Source organism: Crocuta crocuta, unplaced genomic scaffold (assembly GCF_008692635.1).
Source record: "Crocuta crocuta isolate KB4526 unplaced genomic scaffold, BGI_CrCroc_1.0 scaffold30, whole genome shotgun sequence".
Taxonomy (NCBI): domain Eukaryota; kingdom Metazoa; phylum Chordata; class Mammalia; order Carnivora; family Hyaenidae; genus Crocuta; species Crocuta crocuta.
The window spans coordinates 14,785,870-14,801,118 of NW_027528345.1; the positions used below are offsets into that span (position 1 = coordinate 14,785,870).

The window sequence follows — 15,249 nt, forward strand, 5'->3', positions numbered from 1 at the left end:
TATTTAAATTCATTCAACAGCATTCCTCACTTGATATCATAATATCTTTGAAACGCTTGCACATAGTTTATTTCTTGTTATATTTCATCCTAAAATGGAGCACGACAGCAGCTGATCTTTTTTCATTGTTTCTCTGCAGTACGGGTCTACTATCCTTGCATTCTCTGCATTGAAAAGTTCATAATGAGATGTGTCTCTTAAACCAGGTTCTTGGATGTCATTGCTGTCTCTATTTCCCCTGCAGATTTACATCTTTGGCTCCTCCCTACCTCAAGAAAATTTCAAGTTTCTTGAAAACACATCATTAATGGTTTTTTTTTTTTTACATCCTCAGGACTAACAGCTTAGTTTAGGATCTTAACCATTTTTTTGTTGTTTGTTTCAACCATTGCAAACTCTGACTCCCAGGGGCGCCTGGGAGGCTCAGTTGGCTAAGCGACCAACTTTGGCTCAGTTCACAATCTCATGGTTCGTGGGTTTCAGCCCCACATCTGGCTCTGTGCTGCTAGCTCAGAGCCTGGATCCTATTTCAGATTCTGTGTCTCCTCTCTCTCTGCCCCTCCCCTGCTCATGTTCTGTCTCTCCTTCAAAAAAATAAATATTAAAAAAAAAAAATCCCTGACTTCCTTCGATCTATCTTATGCATTGCAATCGGAGTTATTTTTTTGTCTGCTTAAACCCTTCAATGACTACTTGTTACTATTGTACAAAAATCCAAGTTGATGCTTGGAAACACTTTTAGGAAATTGAGAATGATAATTTGTAATGTTAGTCTTCAGTGTGAGGTAAGAAGGGTAATTTTGTGACTACTATGATCAGGCCAATGTCTGACTCACAGCATATACAGATGAGCAGTATTTGTCCTTATTTAGAAGCTAAAGATCTATTGTATTAAAATCTTTATTTCATCTAAAAAATACATGCATCCACTGTCTCTCTGTTCCTCCTTATTTGACAGACAACCGCATCTTCTTGTGTAGTGCCTGTCAGGTCCCAGAGACATGATGGTGAAGGTTTGAGTAAAAAGATTTAGCCATATTCGATGCCTGGTCACCAGGGCTTTTAACTCTGGCAAAGTGGATTTTGTCACCATGAGTGACACCTTCATTAACCTCAACGACATGCTCTACAAGTCTCAGTATGATTCCAAATCCATAACAAATTCAATGGCACAGTCAACACTGAGAACAATCACTTGTCATCAATGGGAAGCCCGTCTCCATCCTTAAGGAACAAGATCCTGTCGACGTCAAATGGGGTGATGCTGGTGCTGAAATCTCTTCGCCACCATGGAGAAAACTGGGCTCATCGGAACAATGGAGCCGAGGAGGTCATCATCTCTGTCTCTTCTCCTGATGCCCACGTGTTTGTGAGGGGTGTGAACCATGAGAAGTATGGCAACTCTCTCAAGATTGCCAGCAATACCCTCTGCACCACTAACTATTTGGCCTCTGGTTAAGGTCATTCATGACAACTTTGGCATTACAGAGGGACTATGTGCATGCCATCACTGCCACCCAGAAACCGTGGATGGCTTTTCTGGAAAGCTGTTGTGTGGTGACTGAGGAGCTGTCCAAAACATCATCCCTGCTTTTACTGGTGTGGACGAGGTCATTCCTGAGCTGAATGGGAAGCTCACAGACATGACCTTTCATGTCCCCACCCTCAAAGTGTCAGGTGTGAATCTAAACTGCTGCCTGGAGAAAGTTGCCAAAAGGACATCAAAATGTGGTGCAGTGGGCATCAGAGGGCACCCTTGAGGAAATTCTGGGCTACACTGAAAGCCAGGTTGTCTCCTGTGACTCTAACAATGACACCCACTCTTCCATTTTTGATGCAGGGGCTGGCATTTCCCTCAATGACCAATTTGCCAAGCTCATTTCCTGTTACCACAATGAATTTGGCTATAGTAACAGGGTAGTGGACCTTACAGTCCACATGGCCTCCAAGGAGTAAAAGTACCCTGGGCCACCAGCCCCACTGACCACATAAGAAAAAGAGAGGCTCTCAGTTGCTGGAGAGTCCTTGCCTGAACTCATCCCTCAACACACTAAGAATCTTCTGACTCTACAGTTTCTATTCCAGATCCTCTGAAGAAGAAGAGGGGCTCAGGGTCCCCATTCTGTCATGTACCATCAATAAAGTATACGGTACCCAGCCAGAAAAATACATGTGCATGTACAGATGCTGCTCTCAAATCTTTATATAAGATTTAATTTGTTTTAAAATGTTTGGTATCTATACACACACACAGATATGTGTGCCTATGAATTTATATATATTATATGTGTATACTTATAGATAAATATGTAAAAATTGATCAATACATATGTGTATAACTAGTCATGTCTATGTCTAGGAAACTTTGGAAAATTTATTGGTGCAATGTCAGTTGAAACCATAAAAGACAGAAACACCATTGTGGATCTATTAATTCTGGGAAATGAAAACTAAAAAGGAAAATAGCAGCGAGAACCCCACCTTAGGAAACTGGAGAGAAAGAAATGGTACTAAATATGGTTTATTTTTGCTCTTGCCAGCACCAACAGCCTTCCAACCCCACATTTACTCATTCATTCATTCATTCATTCATTCATTCATTCAGTTGCTAAACACATAGTCTAGTAGCGTTGTGGACTCTAGTAACAAAGTTAATGATATAAAGTTTTGCCTTATTCTGATTGCATATTACTCTCAACACAGAGTACTCACCCCTCATTAAAAATGCAACAAATCAATAGAGCACTCAACTGTGAAATCAGTGAATTACTTAAGATAACATCTTAAATGACTTTTTATAATTTCCTTAGTAAAAACAAAAGCAAGAAATATTAAATGATTGAATATGCTATAAGATCTAGTCATGTTTCTAGCTAAAACATAGTTTCTAATATTAACTTTTTTCATGTGGAATTCTACAGAATATGTTTGGTTACATAAAGGGGAAAAGCAGACCATGCTTTCTTCAATGTTTTCTGATATTTCAAATGGCAGTTCATTTCAGTTGTGTATCCAACCTAAATTCTCATTCACAGCAAAACTCAGTATTGTTTTTGCACTTTTAGGCATTTTCTCCCCAGCCTTTCTATCCATCTCTTCCTCTCTCCTCATTTAACTTTGTCTATCAAAATTAACTTTCAGGATGTTAATTTACCAGTGAAAATAAGTGACTATTTATGTTTTCTATAACCACTAAACAATAATGTAATAGTAACTCTCAAGCTATTTTAAAATACTTTATGGCACAGTAGTGTTTTGTGTGATAATTACATACATGTAACTTTTCCTATTGTTACATGTATAAAAAAAGGAAAACTATCTTTTATTAGTTCAAAGGGATGCATGCACTCCAATGTTTATAGCACCATCATCTATAATAGCCAAGTTATGGAAAGAGCCCAAATGTCCATCAATTGATGGATGGGTAAAGAAGATGTGGCACACACACACACACACAAACACACACATACACACACACACACACACACAGTGGAATACTGTTTATTCTTAAAAGAGAACGAAATCTTGCCATTTGTAACAACGTGGATGGAGCTAGGGTCAGTCAGAGAAAGACAAATACCAAATGATGTCACTCATATGTGGAATTTAAGAGCAAAACAAATGAACAAAGGGAAAAACAGAGAAAGATGCAAATCAACAAACAGACTCTTAACTGTAAGAAAACAAACTGTTGATTACCAGAGGGGAGGTGGATGAAGGACGGGTAAAATAGGTGACGGGGATTAAGGAGGGCACTTGTGATGAGCACCTAGTGTTGCATGGAAGTGATGAGTCACTATATTGTACACCTGAAACTGATATTACACTGCATGTTAACAAACTGGAATTTAAATAAAATCTTAAGAAAGAAAAGTGTTTTTGAATGATTACAGTGTGAACATTAAATATGGGCATAAACATCTTTGAAAGCCTCTAAAAGCATGACCTTCAACATATATAAAAACATGAAAAGATTTATAGGGATTTTCATATATTACTGACAATGAGAATGCTAGAGTTTACTTCTTCAGGAGGCTTTTGTCAATCAAGAGGATGAACTTTTCTTTACCCTCTTATTTCCCCCCTTCTCTCTGCTGTCTTCGTACTTAGTTTCTCTTATACCTACCACACATATAATACATATTCATTTAATTAACACTTGCATGTTGTTTTTCCACATTCTTGACTTTCATTGCTGCATTTCTGCGTACTTTGTATAGTCATAAAAGCAAACTTGTATAGCTTCATTTCTTTACAACTTGTTCCAATAAACAATCTATAATGAAACAAAATCAGTGCCTTTTCGCCTTATGGTAGTATTGTGTTACATCTGTTTGAAAAAAACAATGTAACTCATTCTAGGAAAGTACAAAGGTAAGAAATAGATGAGTGCTCACGCAGAGTCTCACCTATGAGCAAGCCGGAAAGAAAAGTCTCTACTTAGAGACTGTGTATGGTAGAGCTCTTTACATTAACTTATATATCTGACCAAGTGGAAATTAAGAAACCAAAGACAAATCCACTTACTTAGTATCTAGTTAGACCCATAACTATTGTCCCAATACAAACACTATTGTTGGTGATATTTTGGAGCTGAGGGGTTCGTTGACCGTAGGAACCGGGCTTGGACACATTTTTACAGTTACCTGCAAGAGTCATGTTTTTGGACATGGATGAGGGAGGCAGCGCCTGCTGCGAAGGAGGCAATGGACGGGTAAACACAGTATGTAGATTTGCTAATAAGGGAAAGCTAAGGCATATGCGAGTCATATGTCGTCCTTTCCAAGACACTCTCTGAAGTCTACCTTACTCATATGTGGAATTAAGATGCAAAACAGATGAACATAAGGGAAGGGAAGCAAAAATAATATAAAAACAGGGAGGGGGACAAAACATGTGAGACTCTTAAATACAGACAACAAACTGAGGGTTGCTGGAGAGGCTGTGAGGGGGAATGGGCTAAATGGGTAAGGGGCATTAAGGATGTCACTTGTGATGAGGACTGGGTGTTATACATATTGGAATCTACTCCATATTGCACTATATGCTAACTAACATGGATGTAAGTTAAAAATAAATAAATAAGTAAGAAAGAAAGATTGAGCAAATAAAAAAAGAAAGGTGGAAAGCTCTCTAGAGGACATGGGAACTAACCTTGTACTTACTGAACAATATAATTTTGAACGTACTTTTGGATGACAAACACTTGATTCTTTTTTTAATTTCATCAATTTTCATAATTTACACAGAGGAGTGTTTACCTTTTCTCATTTGAGTAGACTGCAAAGCTTACTTTTAGAAACTCATTTCTTGGGGCGCCTGGGTGGCTTAGTCGGTTAAGCGTCCGACTTTCGCTTGGGTCATGATCTCGCAGTTCGTGGGTTCGAGCCCCGCGTCGGGCTCTGTGCTGACGGCCAGCTCAGAGCCTGGAGCCTGTTTCAGCCTGTGACTCCCTCTCTCTCTGACCCTCCCCTGCTCACGCTGTCTCTCTCTCTCTCTCCTAAAAATAAATAAAACATTAAAAAAAAAAATTTAAAAAAAAAAAAGAAACTCATTTCTTATCTCTACTGTTAATACAGTAGATACAGTAGATACAGTTAATACAGCCTGCTGGTACTGGGAGAACATTTTATACAGAGAATAATCTAAACAGTTGAAGGGTTGGGACAAAAGGAGGGGATTTTGAAGTAATGCAGAGATCGGCAAGAGCAGGCAGTCGTACCTCCATCTATGAAGTCAAGACAACAAAAGCAGTGGCGTAAAAGATCCCAGAAGCCTGGGAATTGCTTCCGGGGTGATCACCAGGGCGGGGTGTGCCCACCTGTGTGGGAACCAACAAGAGAAAACCCCGAGGAGCAACTGAAAGAGAAAGAAATTCCCCCTCCTCACACACCCTCAGTTCTGCTGTTGGTGTGAAAGCAGATCTGCAGGATCCTGGAGATCCTCCCCACTTTATCCTGATACCGTTTTCTTTCACGAGGACAACTTTCTTTGGTATTTCTTATGGTGCAAATTAGGCATGGCGCATTCTCTCAGTTTTCCTTTAGCCTAAAAGTTCCTTATTTTGCCTTCAGTTCTGAAGCCCATTTGTCCTGCACGTGGATGTTGGTTTGGTCTCCCCTCCTCCTATCTGTAGGCGCTTTCGAGATGTTGTTCCATTGTCTCTGTTTTGAATTGCTTCTGACGCCAAGTGTGTGCTTTAACTTTTATTTGCTTGTGCGTCATGTCTCTCTTTTCCCCTCTTGCGACTTGACAGTGTCTCTTTTTCACTCCTCTTCAGAGTTGTATTCTCACGTGCTTTGTTTGGTTTTCTCTCTGTTTATCCTGCTTGGGATTTTGCTCATTTTCTTGCATCTGTGTGTTTAGATTTGACATCGACTTTGAAAACATTTTTTGCTCACCTAGTTTCTGCTACTTTTCTGGCCTCTTTTTTTCCAATTACATCGGTGATATTTTCTCAGTTGTCATTGAACATCTGTTCTTTTCTTTTCCTTTTTTTCCCCCTTTTAACTCAGTCTTAAGTTTGGCTTGTTTCTATTGCTATGTATTTAAGTTTAAAGTCTTTTCCTCCTGGTTTGTTTCAGTTTCTCAGGAATTACAGTCATTCACTGCTTATTGGACAGCCTCTGAAAATAGCTGGTTCATATGTTTTCTCCAGAATTTAGCTATTTGTCACAGAAGGCCAACCTTGTATGAGTTGTTCTTTCATGACTAGAAGTGGAAACTTCTTAAATTCATTATTTTTAAAATATTAAATGACTTATACATTTGCAGTGTTAAACACATATTTCAGTGAGAGTTTACTATCCTTTATATATTGACACATTTTATTTGTTTATATTCTGTTTAAAAGTTTTGAAATAAAATTTATGAGACAGACTTACCTATACATTTTAATGTTAGTTTCTAAATGAGAATTATGACAGACTCATAAATACTGCTAGTAAATATTGCCTTTATGATGATTCTTGGTTTTGTAAGAATGGTCTTGTTTCTTTCCTAAACATTAATAGCCAACACTAGTGAAGCCAATTACAAAACAGTCATTTTTCATGGGAAGATTATTAATAACAGTTAATTTCTTTAGTAGATATTTTAAAATTTATGTTTCTTCTTTATACATCATCTTGATCTATATAAATTTTTATTTAAAAAATCAATTTTTTGGTAAAAGTATTGATTATTATATAGTTGAACCCCTGAGCAGTGGTTGGGAACAGAACTCCCAGGTAGCCAACAATCTGCATATAACTCTTGACTCCCTAAAAATGCAACTGCTAATAGCTTGCTGTCAACCAGAAGACTCACTGATAACATAAACAGTTGATTAATATATATTTTGTGTGTTATATGTGTTACATGCTATTTTCTTACAATTAAGTAAGCTAGAGAAAAGAAAATGTTATTAAAAAATCATAAGGAAGAGACAATACATTTACATCACTGTACTGTATTTATTGAAAAAATTCTGTGTTGAAGTGGACCCATGCAGTTCAAGTTCACGTTGTTCAAGGATGAACTGTATATATATATTTTAAATATCTGTCTGTAGTGCTATCCCCTTTTCATTCCTCATACTTGTGATTTAATGTTGCTGTTTTCCCACTGTTATATTGGTTAGGGTTTTGTATATCTTAGTAGTCTTTCTGAGAATCAGTGTTAAGCCATTTGATCACCTCACACCTGTCAGAATGGCTAAAATCAAACACAAAAAACAACAGGCGTGGGTGAGGATGTAGCTCTCCATGAAGGAAATTTCATGCACTGCTGGTGGGACTGCAAACTGTTATAGCCACTATGGAAAACAATATGGAGTTTCCTCAAAGAGGTAAAAATAGAACTAGCATATGATCTGGCAATCACACTACTGAGTATTTACCCAAAAAACAAAAACACTAATTCAAAGGGATACACACATCCCTACGTCTATTGCAGCATTATTGTTAATACCCAAATTATGGAAGTGACTCAAATATCCATCAATAAATGAATGGAAAAGATGATGTAGTCTAAATATACAATGGAATATTATTCAGCTATAAAAAAGAATAAAATCTTACTATTTGCAATGACATAGATGGGACTAGAGAGTATAATGTTAAGTGAGATAACTCAGTCAAAGAAATGCAAATATCATATGATTTCACTTATATGTGGAATTTAAGAAACAAAACTAAATAGCAAAGGAAAAAGGAGAGAGACAGAGACAGAGAAAAACAAACAAATCAACTCTTAAACATAGAGAACAAACTGATCATTACCAGAGGGGAGGAGGGGAGGTGACTGGGGGGATGGGGGAAATAAAGGAAGGGGATTAGAGAGTACACTTATCATGATAAGCATTGAATAAGGTATACAATTGAAGAATCACTATATGGTACACCAGACACTGTAATTATACTGGAAAAAAATTAAAAACTTAAAAATACTAGATTGGCCAGCAGAAAAACAAGGTTAAACCATGTGAATATCCTAAATTCTTCCTATTTTTTCTTTTTCGTGAATTTTTTATCTGTATTATTTACTTTCTTTTTTTTTTGTTTGTTTTGACTTGCTGTTTTCTATTTCACTATGTTAAAATAGAAGATTAATCTAGTGATTCCTGCTTTTCTTACTTATAGTATCTACCTATAGTGCTTTGTATATATCATTTAAGAACTTCCTTTTCTGTATTGCAGAAGTTTAGACATAACAAACTGTATTATTTGGTTCAAAGTTAGTCAAAATTTAATTTGATTTCTTTTTGATCCAGGAAGTATGCCCATAGACTTTTCTCAACTAATTATCTAATTATTATTGACTTCTCTATTAAGCTGATTACCATCAAAGAACATACACTGGATGATTTCAATTGTTGAATCTGGATGGTTTCTTTATGTCCTATCTATTGTGAATAACAGTAAGCTGTCTTAGTATTTTGAACACTAGTATGTTTGTTTGTTTGTTTTGCTAAGGAATTGGATTTTGGTACATTTTATAGATTGGATAGCCAAGCTCTACCCCATGTGCTTTCTAGTTGGAGATGTTGGAAAGTTCAGATATTGCCTGCTACTATGGTTCTTGACACAGATTTTGCTCTATCAATGAGATCCACACAAACTCAGAATTGGAAAGGGCAAAGTGACCTGGGGATCAACTTTCTGGTCCTTTTGACATTTTCTATCAAGGAAATTTCTTCTTAGAAAAGTTGTGAGTACATGTGAGCTATTTTCTGCAGTATTGTTGAGTCCCCAACTTCCTAGTGAAGTTATTTTAGTGGATGAGGAAGCAGTAACATCTTTTTGCTTCCATGTATCTGATCCCTGTACCACAGTTAAGGTTGTGCATTTTTTAAATTGTATATTCAATGGTAGCCTATCTTTGTGAATTTTACTATATTGCTCTTAGGGTCATTATAAGAGTGTCACCCAGAAGTTCCTCCAGTGTTTCTAAGTTTCACAGGCCTCAATTCACCTTAACTAATAATTTCCTGTTTAAAATACTTAAATTGTTTACTTCTCCTACACTTACAAAACTCCTACTATTATTGCGTTTTAATAAGGAGAAGCTCTGGCCTCACATATTATGCTATCTACATACTAAAAAATTCCAGATAATTCTAGAAATAATTTTTAAATAAAAAAGATATATTCTAAAAATAGGATTATAATTAAGTTTTGGAAATATTCAGGGGGAAATGGCATCTATACATATTAGTTACATTAAATAGAGTATTATGTCTCTGGTATTACTATAGTCGTTAGACACATATAATTATTGAGGAGTTTTAAATACAGATCATGATCTTTCGTACATATTCTTATTAAGGATTTTAAAAATATTTCTTAATATTATCATTTCTTCCACTATATTTTCAAGCTATTTAGTATTTACACATAAGAAAGTTTAGAATTAGCAAAACTTTATCTTTGTGACCTACAGGGCATTTGTCATATCATGAAATACATCGACATCAGGAAATACAGGTAAATCATTATTTGGAGTTAATTTCTATCTTTTTTTTAAAGCATAGCAAGTGTAATTTATGACAATTTAATATATTCATTCATCTTAAACAGATTTCACAAATGTTTAAATCTGTTTCCTTATGTTTACTGGTGTGTATGCTATGGTAATTACCAGAACGTTTTTCCTTATCAGTGAGGAAGATAAAGTCCAGAGAAAGTTCTCAAAGGATATACACAACCAGAGAAGGAAGGTTTCTTGTATTTGGACTATTGTTAGATTATTTACTTATTTCTGAGTTTACTGCAGTCCTCATGGACAACAGCCCTTGAGCCTGCATTTCTGTCTCCATAATTGACTTTATGATTATGCCTCTCCCAGTGGAGTCCATCACAGAAGATGAGGAAACCTCAATGTGGAAACATCCTGAAGAAAGGTATCAAAAGTAAAGTAAGTACTGTTGGTAATCTACCAAGTGATCATGGACTCTGGAGACCCAATGTTGTCATGTTCCTCAAATATCCATGGTTATCCCATTGTCCTTATTTTAAGATATATAAGGCATCATAGAATACAAGAAAGAAGTCTGTTTGCCCTGACGAAAGAGTGAGAGCCTTTGAGTTGAGGCAGCTTTGATAAAAAGTTATTTATTGTCATGTAAGGATTGGAATGCTTATCAGCTTCTCTCTCTGCTTCAAAGAAAATGGATAAGTTAATATTAATATATTAAATTACGCAACTGCTAAAGGAAATAAAATCTATACAATGAGGCAATAAAATGCATTTATTTGGGAAGAATATCCTTGACCTGAGATTTGGAAAGAGCTTTAGAAATGCTATCTAAGCTTAGTGATTGCTTTGATGTTATTAATTTTAACATACCAATAGCTTATCACTTTTTATTCTATTTTCAGAGATGGCACAGTAATAATGGAAACCAAATAGATGGAGGCGAAGGAAGGTAAAAATATTTCTAAATATATTTCTTACTGTTTTTAATGATTCAGACACTGATAGGCAATCATGATGGCTATGGCACTGTCATACAGATTACATGTAGCTCTTGTATTTTAGGTTACATTCTTATTTTAGGTTAAGATAATTATTTAATGATAAATATATTAGGAATATGAACTCAAAATGTGACTAGCATTGGCCAATATATTATGTTACTTTCTTGGTAAAGACTCAGCAAAATTATGATCTAGAATACAATAACCCATTAACTTTTTTCGCTGATTAACAGAATAACAGTCTCATGGACCTAGTATTATCTAATCCAAATTCTTGGTTCTTCATGACACAACATGGCTTTATATGCAATGTTTAATTAAGATATAACTAATTTGTTTTACATTTAGGAAGTATTGGTGTCACTAGAAACAAAGCCCAGATTTCATTTGTTTGTTTTTCCTTGTGCCTCTCAGCAGGTTTGTGCCATGAGTGACAGGGGGACAAACAATCACTCTGAAGTGACCGACTTCATCCTTGTAGGCTTCAGGGTCCGCCCAGAGCTCCACATTCTACTCTTCCTGCTCTTTCTGCTCGTGTATGCCATGATCCTTCTAGGGAATGTTGGGATGATGACCATTATCGTGACCGATCCCCGGCTGAACACACCAATGTATTTCTTCCTAGGCAACCTGTCCTTTATTGATCTCTTCTATTCGTCTGTCATTGCCCCCAAGGCTATGATCAACTTCTGGTCTGAGAGCAAGTCCATCTCCTTTGCAGGCTGTGTGACGCAGCTCTTCCTCTTTGCCCTCTTCATCGTGGCCGAGGGGTTTCTCCTGGCAGCCATGGCCTATGACCGCTTCATCGCCATCTGCAACCCACTCCTCTACTCTGTCCAGATGTCAGCGCGTCTCTGCACCCAGTTGGTGGCTGGTTCTTATCTTTGTGGCTGCTTTAGCTCAGTTCTTTTGACTAGTGTGACATTTACTTTATCCTTTTGTGCTTCCCGAGCCATTGACCACTTTTACTGTGATTACCGTCCACTTCAAAGGATTTCTTGTTCTGATATCTATTTTCTTAAGGTGATTTCTTTTTTCTTATGCAGCATTATTATTTTGCCTACCATAATAGTCATTATTGTGTCCTATATGTATATTGTGTCCACGGTTCTAAAGATAAGATCCACTGAGGGACGTAAGAAGGCGTTCTCCACTTGCAGCTCTCACCTGGGAGTCGTGAGTGTGCTGTACGGTGCTGTGATTTTTATGTATTTCATCCCTGACAGATTTCCTGAGCTGAGCAAAGTGGCCTCACTATGTTACACCCTAGTTACTCCTATGCTGAATCCTTTGATTTACTCTCTGAGAAACAAAGATGTCAAAGAAGCTTTGAGAAAGATTCTGGGGAAAAAGATACTTTTATTTAATTCTATCTTAACAGTGACATAACTGAAAGGCAGGGGCATTATGACAACCTGAAGAGGCATTGACACAATGAATGTACCCAATGATTTTGAAATATTTAATTTTAGAAAGTCTATTTATTTGAATCCCATGTGCTTACAGCTGAAGGACACATTTGGACTACATTTTGCCTGGCTGTTGACTTTGGGTGGAATGGCTTTCTCTGTCCTTCATCTTCATTTGAGTAAAGACAATGATTGCCATATAATTTGATTTATGGGATATATATTTCAAGTTTGCTGATGGCTCTCTAAGGATGAAGTTGGAATGTATTGTCTCTTTTGAGTCAGTAGCAAATGTTATATAATGTATATAACGTACAGTAGATGTAACAAAATCTGACATAATAAGAAGAACTAAATATGAGATTTACTGAAAAATTTTTTTTGAGTGCTGAATGAGAGAAACAGATACTCTGTAGAGTGTACAGGGTCCTAAAGGTAACATGTGAATCACTCTCAACTTGTAGGGGCTGAATGATTGACACACTTAGTTAATGGTTTCTCTGGCTTAAATCAATTGTTCTTATAAATCCTCCCTTTCACAAGGTAACTGTAATGAAACTGACCCAAGAATAAAGATAATTCATTATTTGTTATATATGGTTTAGTGAGAATTAACTCATCACATTGATAAGTATTGAATTTTGATGCCTTCTTGTCCTATGAAATTCCCCATGTATAAATAATGTCAGTGCTTAGCTTACCATCAAATCAAGGGAAAAGAGGTATAGAGAACTAAACTGCCATATGTTAGCCCAGTAAAAATGACATTTATGGAAAATACAAAGAAGGTGTAGCTTCTAAAGGTGAGTGGTCCTAATGGTCCAAAGACACTTCCTAAGCACATTTTAAACACAAATAGCATTAAGCAACATGAAATAAATAGGTCTCTGTGCAGATGGAGAAAATAACTATATGGTGAACTTCATGTGGTTTATAAGTGATTTGTAATGCACAAAGACAAAGAGTGAGAGATGAGACTTAAAAGGAAATTCATGGAAATCATGCAGACCTATCTGTCAGGCCAAGGAAACTGACCTTTATTCTGTAGACAGGGGGCCAGCATTTGGGAAGTTTTAGAAAGACAGTGTTGTATTCAAATTGGCATTTTATGAAAATCATACTGGTAGTTTTGAGGAAGATAAATACAGGGAGAATATGGTAATCCCAGAAAGTGTGGTCATCCAAGAAGTTTACGGTGGCTTTAATGGAGTGAGTCTTATTAGGGACAGTGAAGAAAGAGACGACTTTTAAAATGGTTGATAAAGTAAGCTGAATACTGACTGCTGGTTGATCACATGAGAATGACCTAGAAGTGAATAATGACTCTAATGTTTGAGCATCTGTGTGAAGAAATGCTACCTCATGAAATGAGGAAGGAAATTTAAGGGTAATAATAGTTTTACTGGTAAGAGTTAAGAAAATAAACTCAGGTGTCAGATGGAGCTTTCAAATTCTGTTTTTGCCTCTGTAGCTTCGGGTAAGTTAGATAGTATCTGTGCGTTATTATTTCCTCCTGAAATAGGGGTGTATAACAGCATCTCCATCTCAAAGTTACTTGAATCATTAAATTAAGTGAATTTCATATAAATCTGTTAAATCCACATATTTAACAGCCATCAGATTTGTCTTTTCTTCCTGCTCTCAACACTATTCATGTTACATCTGAGAGGAAGACACTTTCTCTTTCCCTTTCTCTTCACTCTGTGCCATGAAGCGTCCCCAGCTCTCCAAGTGTATCTGGTTTCACTTCCATAGACAGAGATTGAGAAACGCTTACTACTTTGTTATTTCAGTCTTCACTTTTCTCTCTGCAGAAAACTAAAGGAAAAGACCGTAAAATGATCAAAAAAGGGAACAGAGGCCCAAATATATTTTTTTCTATTTAGTGTTTTTTTTTTTGTTAAATTTACATTTTAGCTAGCCAATATACAGTGCAAAATTGGTTTCAGGAGTAGAATTCAGTGGCTCTTCATTTACATACAACACCCAGTGCTCATCACAAGTACCTGCCTTCGTACCCATCCCCCATCTAGCCCATCCCCCAATTAAATGCAAAATAGTATCTAATTATCAAATGCTGTATCTTTTCATCTCTCTACCCATGTCTTTCTCTAGGAGTCCTCTCTTATACTTTTACAAATGTCATCTCTTTCACCCACAGTAAAAAAAAATGCAGATTGTTTGGGAAAATAGGGGGTTCAGGTAGAAAAACTTGATGAATTTTAGGTAAACGGGTCATTGTGCTAAGATGGTGTCTTGTCTCTCCTGAGAGGAAGCAGGTAAGAGAGGCACATTTTACTAACTCTTCCCATGAGTAAAATGTGGAATCATTCGTGCCAACATTCTGGGTCCTATAACAAGCGTGCAAAGAAAGAGCCTCCTCATCCTTTGACTCATCATCAGCCATTGGGTATTAGTGATCCTTTAACACACTGAGAAAAAAGAAACTAACAATAAGGTTGACTGTTAGGAGAACAATGTTCCTCTATACTCACCATGTGCTGCTCCCCCACTTCCACCATTGCACACACGTGTACACATATATACAAACATTAACATGGTCTCTCTGTCTCCATCTCTGTCTGTCTCTGTCTCTGTCTCTCTGTCACACACACACACACACACACACACACACACACACATCAGGATATCTTTGAGAGGAATACCAAGAAAGATCACCAGATGTATCACTGACCCTAAAATAAGATATGTCCAATGTCATGCAGCTGACTCAGAAAAGAAGCCTCAGGCTGATGTAGAAGCTAACAGACCTCACCATGAAAACATATGCACAATAATGTTTCAATTTTCCCCTTTTCCTGATGTCAAGAAATTTCTGCGTTTCTATAGGAATTGCATTCAGGTATATCCTGTTCTCAGTC

The 15,249-nt window shown here is 36.7% G+C and overlaps 1 protein-coding gene and 1 pseudogene across 1 annotated transcript; both read left to right on the plus strand.

The window, feature by feature from the left end:
- The first annotated feature begins 1,091 nt into the window (after window positions 1-1,091).
- Window positions 1,092-1,760, plus strand: LOC144222986 (glyceraldehyde-3-phosphate dehydrogenase pseudogene; annotated as a pseudogene).
- A 9,624-nt stretch (window positions 1,761-11,384) lies between these two features.
- On the plus strand, window positions 11,385-12,347 carry LOC144222987 (olfactory receptor 9K2-like). The gene has a single exon (XM_077753688.1). The coding sequence runs from the start codon at window positions 11,385-11,387 to the stop codon at window positions 12,345-12,347; it is 963 nt and encodes a 320-aa protein (XP_077609814.1).
- The last annotated feature ends 2,902 nt before the right edge of the window (window positions 12,348-15,249 follow it).

Coding starts and splice junctions, on each gene's coding strand:
- LOC144222987 (XM_077753688.1), top strand. CDS start 11,385: ATGAGTGACAGGGGGACAAACAATCACTCTGAAGTGACCGACTTCATC.